Source organism: Barbatula barbatula (assembly GCF_947034865.1).
Source record: "Barbatula barbatula genome assembly, chromosome: 5".
Taxonomy (NCBI): domain Eukaryota; kingdom Metazoa; phylum Chordata; class Actinopteri; order Cypriniformes; family Nemacheilidae; genus Barbatula; species Barbatula barbatula.
Window position 1 is genome coordinate 14,439,771 of NC_136769.1, and position 19,617 is coordinate 14,459,387.

Here is a 19,617-nt window from a genome sequence, read left to right on the forward strand (position 1 = left end):
TATTCAGCGTTAATGCTATAGAAAAAACCTGCAACTAATTGTTTTATAATTGCTCGGTGCATTGATCTAACTTAAGCTGTAACATTTACTGTGCATTGACACATTTACTAGTGTGTAATGACGTGCACCCAATAGGTGAAGTTTAAGAAGCCAAAAAACATTCTGAATGAGACCCCTTGGCAAAACAAACCAGTAGAAGGGGCACCATGGGAAGGAATTTCAATGAAGGTCTCTGCTATTGTTCCTTGACCTTTCTAGAACGTCCTTTACCAGAGAAACAAAGTTACCGAAACACACTAACACGCGAACACACACACACACATTATACTATACTGTATGTGGATGCAGAACTACTAGCAGGTGGTCAACTGTCTGAGAGCCCACCCAAACTATCGTTGCACCCTAATATACAGCCGTCCAACTTTAAGATACATTCAAAACTCCATAGTGCCTCCCCCATCAACTACTTAATCTCTAGTCAGACAACCCCCAACCCCACCCTTCAGAAACTCCCGAACCACACCATTAGCCATGTTCCCAAGAGACAAGTTTATGAGGACAACCAACTACCAAAACAATCAATTAGTCTTTTGGTCTTTTGAGACTATTAGTTCCAATTGGCTATACAACAGAAAAAAACGATACATATACTTTTGCCAGGCAGGAACTTATAAACGGCAAGAGGCCAGAGGAAAACAGAAACAATGGGGTCACCAACGTTAGTTTCGGTAGACATACCCATCGGATACACACGGTACAAACGCACACAAGCAGCCTTAAATCCCTCACACATCTGATTAGCATTTCAATAGCATGACCTCTTTCCCCTCACAACAGATTACCACACAATCCAGCCCGGCTCTAGTGTTTCATTCAACTTGTCATGCAAGTGCAGGTGTAGTCTTTCAGGAAGAGACATGCCGACCTATTTCCAGCACGCTGCCTAGATCCTCCAGATTATGTACCAAACCTTTGCTCATCTAGTAATTCTACACGTATATGTTAAAACATTTAACAAAGAGAGTCACTAGATATCCAAAACATACTGTATTATCCCCACTGTTGTGAATGGTTACAAGGTACATTGTACAGTAAGTAACTTCAAACGGCTGCAGCAGTCATCCCCTCATGCTCTCTTCCCATTTAGCATCATCAACTCTCTCTACCAGTTCACATCAAAGCGCAGTGCTTGTTCTTACCCTGCCGCTCAATACTGAAGATCCATCTTCTCCATCCTCTCTGCCGGTTAAGCCCCCATCGGCTGAGGACGTCCAGGACCTGGAGTCCCCGTTTCCCTCCAGGATCCCCACCCACACCGCAGTCCAACAGGTGAAATCAAATTCCACACTCCTGTCAGATTCTGTTCTTGTGGACGTGTGGGATCCTTATATCCACCGAGCGGAAGACACTCAGCCAGCGCTGCTCCAAATGATCCAAACCCTCCTCTTTTCACACATACACGCACACTCGCCGTGACCTACGCCGACCGATAGTGCACATTCAGCCACACGCAAACAGACGGAGAGAGACGCTACTGATCTGGCAACAGTTGTTGGGTGTTTGGCCACTCCTCCCGAGCAAATCACCTCCCTTACTCTTGACCCATTCCCTCCCTCTCTCTCTCTCTCTCTCTCTCTCTCTCTCTCTCTGCCTCGCTCACTAGGTTGTTGCTAGGAAACTGTTCAGCTGAGCCATCCCACAGGCGTGACATCAAGCCGAATGTGAGTGTACTGACGCGACACACATGCTTATCTTAAGCTTGTGCTAGGCTCGGCTGGATATTACTGTCTTCATGCATGATTACAGATAATTAACCTTCTGATTATGAGAGAGCGGTAAGTAAACCAAATAAATAAATGAGAAGCATTTGTGAATCGAGAGGGATTCATCATGTGATACATGTGAACAAAACAGGTTTGTTTCCACACCAGACACCATGTGAGTCTTTAGAAACACATGTTGTCAGACACGGAATTATCATAGCACTGTTCTTTGACCCAAATTATCAAGCCTGGTGTTTTTCTCCAATATCACTATCAAAATTAAAACACAATAAAACATTATAGCCAAGAATTACACAGCCAGTTACATAGAACTCGAGAGGGGAAGGTGAGTGAATTTTGAGTTCCACCTCAAAATGTAGCAGATTTCCACCTTTTATCTATGAAATAGACTCTAAAGGCTACGCACATTTCTGCATCTATTGTTTAAAAAGAATTCCCCAACTAGTGTCCCCCCAGTGAATCTTGACCATTGCAAATGCCAAAAATCTACAATTTACCAACCAGTCAAAGGAGAAAGTGACTAACTTTTAAGTCCCCGTGAACGGGAAGTTGCGATCGTTTTTACTTCCGTGTTATGACGAATTTCAGAGTTAAATTAAATTTTGAATCATCAATGTCTGCGATTTGATTGGATGTATAAAAATATCTGTTCCATTTTGGAATGGAACTGGCAGCAGTCTGACAAGGGAGGAGTTAATGGATGCCCTGCCCAAGCCATCATCTAAGATGGATAGTCATTACAGGACGGAAGTGCATTTTCATATTTTAACGAAAGATATCAAGGGCACACAATTTTAATAAAGAGAATGGCCCATGTTGATGAACTATTTACAATAAACACTGTAATGTTTCATGAAAAAATAGGCATTGTAATTTTTTATTTCACTGGGACTTTAACAATGTACAGGCAGCCACTCTGCTTCGTGTCGGGTCCTGATCACACTGAAGGGGCTTATTTCACTATAACAACCGGCTGCTTGTACATTATACTGCTTACTACACGGCCACTTGGCACATGAGAAAAAACTGGACATGAAATGTGAATTTTAAAATAAATAGCCAACATTTTCAGAATGCAGACCTTCTGCAGCCCTTTTAAGGTAAGAAACAACGTTGAACATTTGGGTTCCTGTATGTTATTAGTTTTGAGAAGTTGGTTAGAGCGTTGGGCTTGTGATCAGAAGGTTGCTGGTTCTAATCTCAGTGCCAGCAGGTCATGACTGAAGGGCCCTTGAGCAAGGCACCTTACCCCTGATTGCTCTGCAGTAATGTGTCACTGTAAAAAACTACTTGTAAGTCGCTTTGGATAAAAGCGTCTGCCAAATGAATAAATGTAAAATAATTGATATTGTTAACCTAGGTCATTATAATCCAGTGATACGTTTGTCTTGCTGTTTTGCCCCCTTTTCAAAATGTAAAACGTGTTACATAACCCATGGTTAAAAGCAGTAAGCAGCCAAAGTAAAAACAATGCTAGTCCCATGCTAACCAAGTGTACGTATCATGTAAAAAGACTAGGTGAGGGGTAAACTCGAGTTCATGAGTCACATACGTTTTATGAGTGTTGATGGATGTAACATCGTAAGCACTTTCTCACTCAACATGTCAGAGATCCAGCTTCAGGCGCGACATGAAAGTCAAATAAATAGTGAACATGTTGACAAGCATTTCACACTTTCCAGGGTTCACGTGAGATTCAGAGATGTGGGTGTTACAAAATGAAGAGAGGAAGGAGGTGAAACAGAATTGAAAATGAGGTTGAAGATGCAGGTTTGTGCAGGTGTGTGTGATTTCTTGAGTTTGAGAAAGATATGTTCCTCCTTTACTCTCTCTTTCAGTGCTGCCCCACTTTCCCACGATTCCCTTGAGCTCAGTGCAGCACCATCAGCAGGCTGTTCATGAGCAGCAGCTAGAACCGCACCCTTTAACTCTCACATCATGTGCTCTGTCTCTGTTAAAGCTGCAAACCATTCTTCAAAGCATAAGACCAAAATGCATTATGCATTACGTCTGCCTCTGTGATGCACTGCTACAGCCTGAGTTAATACTATGAGAAAAACGGACAGAAAGAGAAAATATACAGATTATGTTTTGGGAACATGAGGGTGTTGGCTACACATTACTGCAGTATGTTTTGAATGTTTATATGTATGCATATACAAAGTCATTCCATTATGCTTATGTTTTACTAGTTTTATCTAGATTTTTCACATACTGTTTGGAAGAGATCATTGTTATTTCAGTAGGTGTGTAGTTAAACTCACAAAATATGAGTAGTATTTGCCAATGCAAAAGTCTAGGGTGTTGTGGGTGGTTGCTAAAGGGCATTGCTATGCTGTTGCTAAGACTGTACGGTTGTTAGGTAGTCCAATAAGAACACCCTCAGGACTTTAGAAACAATACAACCAGGTCGAACGGGTCTTGACGTTTTGTACCAATCCAAGCCACAGTAACGGTTTCTTTTTCCACAGTAGCGCTATGAAATAAAGCATTAGAAGGCCTTCCAATATAGAATAAGGGAAATCTTCCACAGACCAAACCGCATTGGGCAATTCAGATCATTTAAAAACACCTTTTGATTAATTTTTCACACTTCTTGGCAACTGGCAATGTTCTTGGCAACGTGACCAATCATGACACATCACTACAGGCTTTCCACCAGCACAGGTAAATACACAATTGGAACAAAATTATTGACACACCTCTTCTTATAAACACATTTGACTGCTGAAGTCATGTATGTGATCACAAATCTAAGTGCTACGGGAAAAATGATTTTCTAGAGAATTGTGTGCTTTTAAATGTTATAGCAACAGTTTGGGCAGGGCCTTTCTCTATTCCAACATGACAATGTTTCTGTGTACAAAGCAAGATTAAAAAAGAAATTGATTCAGTCGAGTGTGGAAGAACTGCATAAATCACAAACCTGAACCCTGTAATGCCTTTTACTCTGGCATATCAAAATCTCATATCTTCCGTCAGCAAATAGTCCAACTCTCTCCTGAGATCGTTTAATTGGTGAGCTTTGGAAGTATCTGGTCCCACTCTGAAAAACGTATCAACTCACATAGAATCGGCTTCCACATTTTTGGAGTTCAAATCCAGCTTTAAACCCATCTCTTCTTCTTAGCTTTAATACTTTTTTTTATAGTTTTTATTATTGTTTTGATTTTTATATTTGGTGTGATATGTTATTGTCAATTGTATAGCACTTTGGTTGGCCTGGTCCTTGCTTAAAAGTGCGCTCTAAAAAAACTTAAACTTGAACCCAGCTGAACACCTTTGTGCCAAACACTCGTACACAAGCGTACAATCATTCCAGAACAGAAAAAGGCCCTTCTAAAACTTCCAACAAAGACGAAAACAAAATTCTTTAATATGGTTTTGTATAGCAATTCATATTTGTTTAGATTACTGGAATAGATAAACCTGTGTATTAGAAGGTATGTATTTATGCCATGAAACCCAGTAACTGAACTGGGCAGAACCATGCTCAAGAAAAATCACAACTGGGACTATTTGGCCTGATGGTGGAAAAGCATCTTATGACATTCCAGCCCCTCAATAAATCTAATTCATGTCCACTACACAACATAATACTGTTAAGTACGTACCTAAGGTTAGAGGGTTGTTCAAATAATAATACTAACAATCATCACTTGTATATATAAAAAGAAGTAATAATACGTATGAAAGATTTGCTAGAATAACTAACTGATGTGCATACAGTTTAATAACCAAAACCATCCTGCTGTGTTACATTAAATAGTTAAAACAGTATGAGTGAAGGGACCCTTTAAACTTTAATTTATTTCTCCGTGATTACATATGCATAGCTTTTATCTCTTCTAACCTTTTTCTCTCCTTCTTACCCTTTTTGTGATTGACAGCGGGTAGATTATGAGGACCGCTGGAATTAGAAAAAAAAACATTTGAAAAGAAACAATGAAAAAAACCAAAGGGGGCAGAAAAGAGGGAGAACAAATGGGGGAGGGGTCACAAACAGTCCAGTCTTTAATCAGAGCCGATGAGCCGACAAATTCACGATCAGTTCAAGAATAAACAAATGTCAACAATCATGAAGCGTAAGACGGTTGCCAGAAGCTTCAAATGTTCATGAAGATACCAGTGGACACAGAGTGGGTTGGAAAAGGAAAAGAGAAATCATGAGTATAAAGCACAGTGAGGACACAGTGAACACAGACTTGGCAGTTTGAGCACAGTGTGCATACAAATGACAGCATTCCTCCACCGCCAAAATCAAAGCGAATTCACAGAACCAAAGCAACACACAAACAATGTAAACAGCTAGTATAAAGACCAACTGAGCTCAATAGGCATGATGTCAACTCATTTGATTTATTAAAAGCTCTCTGTGGCTATGTCTTTATTTGACAACATAGAGCCAAACTAATGTGTGTTATGCAATGGACGTACAGTAACATAGAGGTGAGCACTTGCCGAAAATTGCTTTTAAATTTAAGGAACACAGTGCAATGGGGCCACATGCAAATAAGTGCCCACGGATCCAATTATTCAATGCACAAATGACTTTTATTAATATAGGTCAATGCAAATTAGCCTAGGTCAATGCATAATCCTGACGTTTTATCTAACAGCGGAGATGTCAAGTAACCTCAAGCTGTACCTGACAGTTTGCTTCATGGGGAGATAGCTTCTACTTTCCTGTAGCTCAGTGGTTAGACCATGGCGCTAACAATGCCAAGGTCATGGGTTCGATCCCAGGGAACAAATGTATGGTATAATGCAATGCAAGTCATTTTGGATAAAAGCGTCTGCCAAATGCGTAAATGTACTTAAAAGTGATTTTCTTTTTCATTCACTGGTAAATGTAAGAACATGCACGTCTGGCTCTATACCATCCTCCAGACAGAGATAGTAGAGGAGACACTCAGCCAATAATAAGACGGTCCACGGACATGTTTAAAGCTTGATTGCTAAAAATTGGGTTGCCTTTATTTATAATCTAACCCTGGCCCAGATGACACATTCTGTTGACACATATTTTGACTTTACTGTAGCACACACAACGTGCGTCATTGCTTTTTGTGTTGCATGGACATGTTGACAGCCTGTATCATCACCTTTTGCGTTGCCAGCACTTAAGTGTGTTTTATATTTTAGTATCGCACTATTTTTGCTAGTCTCAGCTATGCTAGTGTTGTGAGGCAGCTGTAATGACAGCTGCTGTAATGCAGTGCCACTCAGTGTTCTCGCTTTCAATTGAAACACCTGCAGAGACCAGCAAAAAGGACCATTTATAAATCTACTTCAAGATGTACAACTTTGACTTCACAATTTGTTAACGTTTCCTTTTTTGTCTCTGTCAGTGTACAAAAGAAATGCAATGATAGACACAGTGTTATGCATATAACATCATGAATAAATGGCTTTAGAACTTTCATAGTTACCATACTAAGAAGAGGGAGGTTTGGATTATATTATTCATTTGAATTAAAATAATTAAGATTATAAAAGGAAGCTTAAAGGGGTCATATGATGCAAAATAGGTGTTTTTCTGTGTCTTTGGTGTGTTATAAGTTGCCCATGCATGTATTAGACATGAACAATTGTAAAAATGAAACATTTGGAACAAAAGATGCATTCTATCGATACGCGAATGCTCACCCAGATCTACCTGAAAGTCATCGTGTAGCCACAGCCCCACAAATCTACGTCAGTTCGTGGAATGACTTTACTTAAACCGCCCAAATGTTTACGAAAGTAAGGTGTACCTGTCAGTACAATTGCTTTGGAACCTGATGTTCCAAATATGGTAAGTTGCTTTAGATTTCCGTGACAAGCTTGCGGTATTTTACCAATCACTACGCACTGGTGAACTGGCCAATCATAGCACACCTTGCTTTTCAGAGCGATGAGCTTTGTAAAAACTCTGCACGTTTCAGAGAGGCGGGGCAAAGAAGAGCTACAAACATGAACTGTATGTGAAAAATACAGCGTTTTTAACCTTCAACCGTGTATACACATTGCATTACATCTTAAACAGTAGCCGTGTCATATGACCCCTTTAACTATGATTTCTAATTTAATGAAACAGAAAACTGAGATATTTTATGCAAGAGACCCCAGATGATGAATAAGTCTAGAACATAATTCTTCACTTCTGAGACTCTGGAAGTTTCCCAAAGCTGTATCCCAATTCGCCTACTTATACTATGCACTAAAAGTATGTACTGCTTTTGTTATGTAAAGTATACATATTAGTGCGTAGCAAAACAGTATGCACGCACTGGAACATACTAACACAAAACAGAAGTGGCCATTGTTGCTTAGACGACACTATGATCTTGAACCGTCACAAACATTAAAATACATCTCTTCTTTGGATTTAAGTATTTATTTATGAATTATTTCATATGTAATGTTTACTGTACATGTAATAAACTTAAATTTATTAATTTAGCGAAACATCTTTTATAAAATTGTATCAATGCAGTGTAGCATCACTAAACTTGAGTTGTGGATAATATTGGCCATTAACTGTCCATAGCATATGTGACAACACAAAAAGAACAATTCTGGAGAATCCATAAACACCGACGCATTCACTTTGCTTCCATCTACCACATTATCAATGCCCGAGAACCCCAATTTTAGGGCATGACAGCTTTGTAGAGAGAACATTTTAAATCTTGTTATCCCAGACAACTGTAACTGTGTACATTTTCACCAGACTTATTTTAAAAATTTTGAACAGGTGCATATACTGTAACACCCTAAAATATATTCTGCCCCATTATCTGTGTTAAGCTTACAGGTAACAGACACTGGCCTATGAAATTCAATCTTACGTTGAGCTGCGATGCTGTTGACCTGATGAAAAGAGAACAGAATGTGAGAGTCAGAGCCCAGAGCTCCAACCAACAGCAAAACATCTTCATTTCACATATCACTCTGCATCTCATCTCACACCATCTATACGTGCTTGAAATACCACCAGCCTGAAGCTCCACCTGCTCGGGCATAAATCTGCTTTTCTACTGTATTCATTATGCTAAAAGTAGATTAAACACTGGGCCATATGTACTGTACCTGTGCTCTTTGTTTTAGTCCTTTCTCAAATTTACATGTAGTCATTTAGCAGAAGCTTTTATCCAAAGCGACTTACAAAGAATTCAGGGAGCAATAAGCGATATGTCATATGCTACTACAAAGAATTAATAACAGTAAGTGCACAACATATGTTTGCTGGAGCAGATACATTAATGCTCCTGTACATTGGACTTTGAGCTGAGGAAACAAAAGAGCAGACCTTCTCCTGTAGCTCGAGACCAGCAACACAAACATCACAGGTTAGAACTGAAACATACAAATCTTAAAAAAGAAAAACTTTGGATAAAGTGTCTATTAAATGCATGTAACTGGAGTTAATGAGTGCACAAAGATAAATTATGTGTCTGGAGCATCAGCAGACACTGCACCCTGCTGTAAGACACTCTCTCTCTCTCTCTCACTCTCTGCTTCAATGACAGTGAAGGACATTAAGTCCAGACTCCAGACCTTCTCAAAAACATCAGTAAAGTCTATTATCCACCAATTCAGCTAAGCCCATCAGCAACACACAGGGTCTGTCTTTCAGATATATAAAATAAATAGACAAAAATATAGTATAATATTATTTACCAATTATTATAGGAACTGAAAATTGTATTGCAATTTAACTGCAAAAACAAATGGAAGTCACATAGAAGCAATGACAATCCCCTCTTCTACAGTCTGTGTGTGCGGAGCGCTGTGCTTATCCATCAGTATAATCAATGCGACAGACTCATTAGTGCTTTCATTCAGCAGCAGTCACTAGGAGAGGAAACATCTCAAACTTCAATAATGTTTCCACTGACCTGAACACAATACACACACTGTACACATCCACAGCTTCACATATCCCTTTATGTACATTACAGTAAAAAGGGTATATAATAGGGTCACTTGAGCAGAATGTTTCTTTTGACATTACATATCTTTTCATCTGAATCCATATGACTTTTGTTGACCATTTACTAAATAAAACTTTTGTGTTTAATAAAAAGTGTTTTTTGGAATTAGTTTCGAGAAGTCCATCCCAACAGTTGGGTTTACTATCATTCTAATGTGTGGAAAAAACATTAATGAGTAAGTGACCCTAAACTTTTGAATGGTAGTTTATATCATGTGTCTGTATGAAAAGCTAAGAACAAATGAGCAATTTCAATATCAAATGTATGGAAATTATTTATATACATTTTTACAGAAATTACACCTTAATTTCTAACAGGACCATCTATCTTTCTACCTGTAATAAAGTTAGTGTTCTTGGTTACCAAGGTAACAGCCGTGACAAATAGGTTTGAGTATGAGTGATGTATGAAGACAATAAAGAGAAACATCACTTTAAGAGAACAATCAGATCAGTTTGATCAGATCTGACAAACCAGAAATCAGATCAGACTGACTCTCAATACTAACAATGACAGTTATAATAACACCCTTATTCCAGATTCAGTGCACACACTTACTCCTTTCTCATGACAAGAAATTCACTAAGTCAGCTAGTTAATACTGTATTATTTACTAAATAAAATAACAATAAACCTGAATGTGACAGTTTAGTTCCAGGAGAGCGGGAGAGCGGGAGAGCGGGAGGGAGGGAGGGAGGGAGGGAGGGAGGGAGGGAGGGAGGGAGAGGGAGAGGGAGAGGGAGAGGGAGAGGGAGAGGGAGAGGGAGAGGGAGAGGGAGAGGGAGAGGGAGAGGGAGAGAGAGAGAGAGAGAGAGAGAGAGAGAGAGAGAGAGAGAGAGAGAGAGAGAGAGAGAGAGAGAGAGAGAGAGCAGCAGCACGACTAGAGAAGATCAATGCAAAGCTTGTGTCCTCTCTGCTCATTTGAAGTGCTAATATAACACTTTACTGCAGAACACATAAAGAGTAAAGAATGATACAGCATATTTTACACTCACATCTGGGTTTTTCAAATTGTGCTGTATAAGAGTATTACGGTAAGTGAGCTAAGAAACAGGTTTTAAGGGATACTCCACGAAAATTCTGTCATGAATTACTCACCCTCTAGTTTTTCCAGAAATGTATACATTTATTCGTTCAGTTGAACACAAAGAGAGATATTTTGGAATAATGTTAATAACCAACAGTTCTGAAGCACCATTGACTGCCGTAGAAGGAAACAATTTTTTGTAAATTTTATGTTCTGGAAAACAAATAGTTCTGGGGCACTTTTGACTGTCATTAAAATGTTTCCAATTATGTCAGTCAATGGTGCTTTAGAACTGTTGGTTGCTAACATTATTTCAAAATATCTCTCTTTGTGTTGTGACCGAACAAAGAAATGCATACATGTTTGGAACAACTAGAGGATGAGTAATTCATGACAGAATTTTTGGGTGGAGTATCCCTTTAAACCTGTTTGTAAGCTCACTTACCGTAATACTCTCATACAGCACAATTTGAAATGTGAGTGTGGTGTGGTGTAAAATATGCTGCATCATTCTTTACTCTTTATGTGCTTTGCAGTTAAGTGTTCAGGTTTTTTCAGGTGGAGTATCCCTCTAAATTATTGTACAGTAAATTTTTTGCAACACTGTTACTTCAGCCCTCAAAAGGATGCTTAGAGTCATTATAAAACGCAGATCCAAGATTTATTTATTTATTTCCATCTCCATGGATTTACGCTGCTCATAAAGTTTTCATCTGAACATCTAATTAGTGCGTCCTAAAATGACATGTAAAGATAACGATAATGTAAAACTAATGATCATATTCCCAGTATCTTTTCTAAATTGTGGAAAGCCTAAAGGAGCTAGAGACAATCTTTTGCTGCAGTGTTGAATATCCATAGGGTTGTTTTGATCCAGCAAAAAAAACAAATTGTTTCATTAAAAGTTTCATGCAAGCCTTCTATTGTGGATTTCAGCTAGTGATGAATGATATGAACAGTCTGTTTTATACCTGTGCACTGTGTGACTACTGTAGCTACTGGTCTATGAACCAAAATGCACATCACATCTTTTCAAACATCGCCACCTAGTGGTGATACACATACATTAGCTTTATTTCAGCCTTGTATTGGCTGATGTTATTAAGCAGAAAACAGCAATAAAACATCAGTCCAAAATGAAATCCTTTTGAAGTTAAGTAACAGCATTAGCTATGACACATTGGCTGTTCCAACTACAAAAAGTAAAAACCCACCTGGAAATCTAATAACTTACCAAAATAACAATAATGGCAAATTTAGATGTAGAAATTAAAACACTATTGTTTAATAGGTTGATGTGCATCACACTTTAATATTGCCGTCATGTACTCTATGTAATTTTATATGTGTATAAGTGTCTGAATGTTGGAATTCTCCTCGAGCCTGACAGATCCATTGAGCCACATTCAGCATGTTTACACAAGCAGTTAAAACATCCCGTGTCAGGTTATGTTTTACAAGGCTTGAACGGTAACTCAAGCAACAGCCTGTGAAACAGTGGCAGTATGGGCTGCTATGTAGTGAGGGAGGGGGTCTTTGGCTCACCTCACTGTAATACATCAAGTTCACACCCGCTTTGCATTGAATCTGTACTACTGAGCCCGAGGACAAGAGAAGGTAGTTCAATGTAAAAGTAGCCGTACAATAGCGGCCTCTGTATGCAAAGTGTTCTAGTGTGTTCAGACACACTGTCAACAAAAGGTGCTTACAGTTTCTGACGTGCCTTTGGGTTATTGTCTCTGCATAATGCCTTTTAGAACAAGCAGGTGGACACATTTCAAAAGGAAATCCCGGTTAACTGAACTATTGATATACATCTAATGTTTTGAACAAACCAAGGCTGAGATATGTTGTTTTCCACAAACAAGGTAGCCGAAGTGACGAAATCACACAGTAAACTACTAGACAACTACTTCTTGTGTTAGAGAGCCCCTCATTGAATCCTGTTGTCACGGTCAACAGACACTAATTATACAAGATGCAATTAGACACACATTCACAGCACAACATTTTTCCATTTGACCGGTCCCAATGTTTTGGCTGTTGGGGTCACTAACCTCAAGCACGCTAATATTAAAACTCCTCCTACCTGATAGTAGTAGCCATTGTCGGTCTGGTATGGCTGTGAACCGATGCTGGGGGTCCCCAGCGCAGTTTTCAGAATGTCCTCACAGCCTGAAATGAGACACAAGTTTCGAAAAAGAAATATTATACTTGTTAAGGGGCGCAAATCCATATATTCTTTCACTGTATATAATAAATATGTGATGTGTATACAGAACAGAATTTGACTATTCATTAAGCATGCATAACTGAATACTACATTTATTTATTTGAAAGTTCCGCAAACAAACAAAAAAACAGTGGAACACAGAGGTAGATATTGGGACGTATGTTTCAAAAGTTTGATGATTATACAGTGGAACACAGACCCATCTGTAGAAATAAAACAGGCAAAGTAACATGCCATGAATAAATAACATGCCGCGAGAGGCAGTAAGCGCCTGAGCTCCATTTATAGTCACATTGTGTGAAGTATAGTGAAGCATAGACAGCTTGCACTGGCACTAAGAATGGCCCAAACGGGCACATACTGTGGACAATACATAAAAGGGCTGATATCAGGACAGATAAATGGTACAATTCTGCTACTGCAAGTCCACTACATACAAGAGCACAGTATTTTGGTTACCTCAAAGGGACAAATTGTGCTTTTCAAACTAACATTTTTAACATTGGGTCATTCTTAACCATGACTAAATATAATCTAAGCCTATCTTGTTGCAAGCTTTACACTGTTTATATTTTATCCTGTGATTAGAACTCGTTATTTCTTACAATTTGCTTTATTATTCAGCATTAAGTATGTCCAACACCCTTTTATGACTACACAAGTTGTTTATCCAGGGTTAAAAGACATTAATCCCAGGCTAAAGTGTTGTGCGAAGAACTCTATATTCTTGCTCTGTGGACACTGTTATGTTTGCGTGGTGCGTGCTTGGGAACAGGGACTGGGTGATTCATTAGGGATGGTGACATGAAGGGAAGACCACTGGGTCTCATTTAACACAGGGCACTGGGGGACAGACACTCCACTCAAGTCTCTGGGCTTCCAGCCCATTTGGCCTGCCTGCCGCTCCCCAGCATCCCGCCTGTCCTTTATCTGTCTTCCATGCATAGTGTCCGAATCCCTGTCCCCGTACTGCTGGCAACATTTTGGTTTACAGATCTGCTGAGCAACATGAGTATCTTTGGTTGACAAATGTATCCTTGCTTATTGTCCTCTTAAGGAGAGTAAAATATTATTCCCAGCAGGGAGGAGCTAATGTGCCCATTGAGTCACATTAAGTCCCCTTAAACAGTAATAATCTATAATGAGATGAACTGTGATTACACAGTCACCATGTTAGAAAAACCTTTTTATAAAGTCCTCTAGCTGTGTTTGACACTATATAATCAGGATTAGCATCGCCTAACTTTTAACTGAGAGGCACAACCCACACGAACAAGTGAATTACTGTGTTGTCATTGTGTGAGAAAATGTTGCGAAACAGATAAATCACATATTGTATGACCAGTTATTTACAGCCAGATATGTTTGTAATTCAGTTGTTCACAAGTTGTTACTTTCAATTATAAAAATCAGGAGTGTTTGGCTGTGAAGCAAAGTCTACTCATTATATCTTTTCAAATATATTTTCAGTTCTTTAAGGTTATCATCGCATCTTTTCTATTTATATGCTCATACGGCGTGTATCAAAATACACACGCAAAGTCAAAAGCATCAATTTCAGTGTAAACTGTAGCTAAATGTGTTTCTGAAATGATACCAATACTGTATGTTTGTCATTTTAAATAAGCACCTGTCTGACAGAACACTTTGCTTTGTACTGTATTTAGCAGTTGCGTGTGAGAGAACAAAAAAACATGCGCTCTGTGTGTGTCATAGCGTGGATATTTATGGCTTGGGGAAGGTACATTTAAGGGTTTTCACACTAAATGAGGAAGTATCTTGTGGTATATCATGAATATCATGAAGAACAGAATTCATTTTCAAGCCAGGTCTAGAATGTTCTGCAGGATCTTTTTGATCTAGTACCAATAGGTTCATCAACAGCATCAACGGGCTTGAAATATTGCTACTGCATTACCTTTGATTGCAAACACACCGTGGCAAAAATCTTTGAAGTTGATTTTGCCGTGAGCATTTGGGTCCAGGTACTTGGCAAAGTTCTTCACCTGAAAAAGAGAGCGGTCGTGAGAATGGCAACCACAAAGTCACCTTGACAGGCAGGAAAATCACAGAAGTAAAAATGTATGAGAGGATGCGTGTAGTATTACAGCTCCCACAGATGATGGAACAGAACAGAAGCAGGAGATTGTTTCTCACAGTCAGCCGGTGTGTGCGATGGACAGCTGTCTGTTAGTGATGCAGACTGATCTGACACTCTGCTGACACATGACAAGACTCGCTTATTCAACACTCCGAGACCATTTACATTCAAACCCTGTTCAAGCTGAACGGTCTCTTTTAAATGAACGTGTGCATTTCGAGTAACCTCAGGGATTGCACTTTCATGGCTTCCTAGAAAATAAGAATCACCTTTATTGAGAGACATAACAAATAAAACAATTAGTGACATCCTGTAAATGCCTACAGATAAAATTCTAAAATAAATCTTAATTTCCTGGTGTATAAAGATATTTAAAGGAAATATCTCAATTTCATCTCAATGACATCTTGGAGTAATATGAAAGATGTTAAACCGATTTTTCCGCTGACAGCATCACCCCTTTCTAAATTTACTCACGTCTAAGAGGATAAGATGTGATTTTGACAACCGTTCCGTATTGCAGCCCTCCCCTTAAAAACCTGTTAAAATGATTCTGCACACTTCCACAAAAAATAGAAGCATTTATCGCAAGGGACCTAACAGAGACAATCATTTGAGCAGGAGATAGATCACAAAGCTATACTGTAGAGCAGGCCGCGTTCAAACCCCGATCAAGAGGTTTAGTCTGTGTTTATGATGGTGCAGGCCAGGCACAGAATAGCATTGCCTAAACTTCTGTTTCCTTGGTACATGTGCGAGGGACACAGAGACATGGGGAAAAAAGAAAATGTGTGTGCCTATGTCCCAAATGGGTTACATAGGTCAAAGGCAGAGTTGCAGAAAATGTTTGGCCAGAGAGAGAGGGACAGACAGATATGAAGATGGAAGACAGTGGCACAGCTCCATGACTACAATGCTACAGATTGTAGTGATTCATGCTTTAAAATGAATTTGGCTACTAGCCGTCATATAAAAACACTCCAATTAATACCATGAATTCCCAACAGAGGTCAGTATATAACATCATCGTAAAAAAAATTCTGAAAACATCAGCACCAACATTCTTGAAAACAATGTTCTACGAAGGGAAGAAAGACATGTAAATTAAGCATTCTGCTATACTTACAGAAGCATCTTTATCAAATACTCATACACTGCAGAACCTTGCAGCAGTGTTTTCTATCAGTGTCAGTGAAGCAGTGCAGTTGTTAATGAGTGTTGTATCAAAAGCTGAATGTTAGCAACCGCTTTTCAAGGCCACCACTGAGCAGCCTGTGGGTGGGGAAGGAGAGCAGAGCCCGAGGGCTGACACACATGTTCAACACACGTTCTGTGCTCGAAACATCCTCGTGCTCTCTATGCGTACCAATCACAGCAACCATGAACGGCGTCACAGGGAGAGACATGAGATGGAGAAATGATGAGAGTACTGGAACATATCCATTTAAGAGAGTAATTGAAAAAAGAGGAAATGGAAGGTGACATTTACAAAGAGAATATTGTCATGGATGTAAGCATTTAAATAAATAGTTTAAGAATTAATGTAAATTATAGATTCAAAAATAAATGAATGAGTAAAATGCCTTGTTTTGCAGTCTTGTTGTGTGGCTGTTATCATGACTGTATCTCATATGATTCAGAATCTGTGACTAGCACCATACAGAGAAACCAGTCATCTCTGACAGTAACTCACACTGACACACTCATGGTGTTACATCACTTCCTTCTACACAAAGCACCGAACAGTATGACTGCGACTGGCACTACATGGAACTATTATGACACTTTTTCTTTGGGATATACAATTTTATAAGCATGTTTGACATCCTGTATATCTTAAAGTACACTCTTGAAAATAAAGGTGCTTCACAGTGATGCCATAGAAGAACCATTTTTACTTCCACACAGAACCATTCAGTAAAAGGTTCTTTAAAGAACCATCTCTTTCTTACTCTCTTATAATCTGAAGAACCTTTTTTTGCCATAAAGAACCTTTTGTGAAACAGAAAACTTCTTCAGATGTTACAGGTTCTTCTATGGCATCGAAGAACCTTTCGAAGCACCTTTTTTTTAACAATATATAATGCATTATAAACACCAATATTAAAACTTGAAGATTATTGCCTTTTATATTAAACATGGTGAGTTTGTCCTGTGCACACTGGCTGTACTGCAGGATAAAAGGTCTGGATAGAACCTCTGCTGGGTCCTTCACCCCTGATCCAAGCATCACTTGGATAACATCAACCCATTCATCATCACTGCTGACTTCTGCAAACTGCTCACCATGTTTAGCATGAAAAGTAGTCACAGAACCGAATGTAACCAAAGTATATTTTGCAAGCTCTCAGGGGTTTATCTAAATTTGATTATCCTAATCTAAAATTAATCAGGAATGACATTTTCTTGAGCAGGGAACGCTCAATGTAAACATGCATGAAACTGTAGAATATTCAGGTGAAGTGAAGCAGTTGTGCTCATTGCATTTTTATTACTGCTACCCAACACAACAATTGGAACTCACTTTAAATGTCAAAGAGCCTTCGGGCCCAGTATTCATTATGGATTTAACTTAATGTGTAAAGTCGTCCAATTAAACATCTTAATCAGCTGAACTAAAAAGTGACGACCACAAATGGCTGCACAGGGCATAGCAGCTCACACACACAAAAAAACACTGTCAGGTTGTTGGGAGTAAACATAAAATATCATAAAATGGCAATACACCTAATCCAAAGGTGTTTATTAACGCCCACATCAGGTTACAGCAGCTATTGATGCATGTATTATATAAATTATTATATTTCTTAAAGGGTATTATGGTGAGAAAGCAAAATCTTTTGAAAAAAGATGAGGATGAAAAAACAATGAAGATAAATTTATTTTTATTTTATGCTATTTTATATTATAGGTTAAACATATATGAAGAGTTTGGTTACAAAATGAGATAACTCCATTTTTATCCATCGTGTTTTTTATTATGTTATCATGTTTTTATTGTGTTAGTATGCTATATTTGTTTATTTATATATTACGGCTTAAATCAAAACAAACCACCTGCAGTTTGATTATTAGTAATTGGAATGCATAACACAAAAGCTAATTTAAAACCGAGTTATCTCATTTTGGAATCAAACTCTCCATACATATTAATATAAAATAATAGAATATTAAAAGTTTGTTTTAAAATTGTTTTGCTATGTCACACCAAAGGCCACAAATATACCATATCTGTCAACTACCCATAAAGGTGTTATGTAAACATAAAACCATTCAAAATAATGTTTAAGATTAACCCAAGAGAAGATTTTTTTTTGTAGTAGGTAAATCTTATAGATTCACTGAAATGAAAAGCGCCCTTCTATCAGCAGTCAGCATAGTGATAAGCTATGATTGCCATGGTGACAGTGAAGGAAATGAGCAGATTTAACAGCTGTTTTTGTGCTGGTTGGGTTATTAGGTAGAACATTTAGGGGTTGTGCATCCGTGTTAAATCTCATTCATCCTGAAAAACATAATGAGTAACTGAAAAAGGCCTGCTGACAAACAATGTGGCCCCGGCAGAATAATGGGCATCTCTGTAGATGATAAAAGGTTAATGAGGATTAGTGAAAGCAGCTGTGATTCCCCTGTCATTATGTTGTTTGTTTGGGTCATGCTCAAAATACAAGCATTTCTCATGAGTAGACAAACTGAACAGACAGATCACCCCAGAGATCAACCAAGTGGAGAAAAGTAAAGGAATGAAAGGTTTTCATTCAACATCGGATAAATCCTTATGGAAATCAACTAGATTTCTATTGAAACTTTAAGATTCATTAATCTATGTTGTTATCCCTGGCTGACTTAAAGAATATAACAAATAAAGAAAATTTGTCAAAAGAAAGCTAAAACACAACTCAAATAATATAAAAACTGCAGAAAATCCGTAAGCGATACCTGATGACATCAGCGCTGAAGTAAGAGAGTGAGGAGACAGTTGTCTTGGTTACTTAGCGGAAATGCAATTATTAGGCTAAATTGTTAGTATCCAGTACCTACACCAAGATCACACCACAAACGACTGGACCCATTTTTATAATAGCATAAACATATGTCTATGTGAATGAGACAACCTGTTTGCCCTATAATATTAATGGAAATGCTTTTGGCGATGACTGGCCTCTAATGTACAAAAACACTGTAACGTATTAACTAAATGAAACAATTCACTTTTCATTTTCACGTTTATAAGAGTTAAGCAATTGAGTCACTATGAGCATCTTACTTCATCTCCCTGGCCGAACTGTAGACCCAGATCCACGAAGTGCTCAACGCGAATATAGCCGTCCGCATCGTCGTCGAACACGTCGAAGACTTCTTTGAGCTTCTTCAGAAAAACCAGCAGCTGTTCTTGGTCGGGGAAGACATTTCCATCCATCCTTACGATGATGTGTTATCAGAGAGACTCGAGTCTGTGTACGCGCTCGCCATCGTCTCTCCCTCACTCAGCG

General features: G+C 38.6%; 1 protein-coding gene across 2 annotated transcripts in view; it reads right to left on the reverse strand.

The window, feature by feature from the left end:
- rab11fip4a (RAB11 family interacting protein 4 (class II) a) overlaps positions 1-19,616 on the reverse strand; it is a 34,348-nt gene extending 14,732 nt beyond the window's left edge. Inside the window, exons 1-3 of one of the 2 annotated variants that reach the window (XM_079455572.1) lie at positions 19,392-19,616; positions 14,942-15,029; positions 12,880-12,965 (exon numbers count right to left, since the gene is read on the reverse strand). In XM_079455572.1, coding sequence (XP_079311698.1) covers positions 12,880-12,965; positions 14,942-15,029; positions 19,392-19,544 — 327 coding nt within the window. In that variant the 5' untranslated portion in view covers positions 19,545-19,616. Of the gene's footprint in view, positions 1-1,199; positions 1,724-12,879; positions 12,966-14,941; positions 15,030-19,391 lie in introns of those variants that run through there. The other variant, XM_079455573.1, reaches the window with a different exon arrangement.
- Position 19,617: the final 1 nt, after the last annotated feature.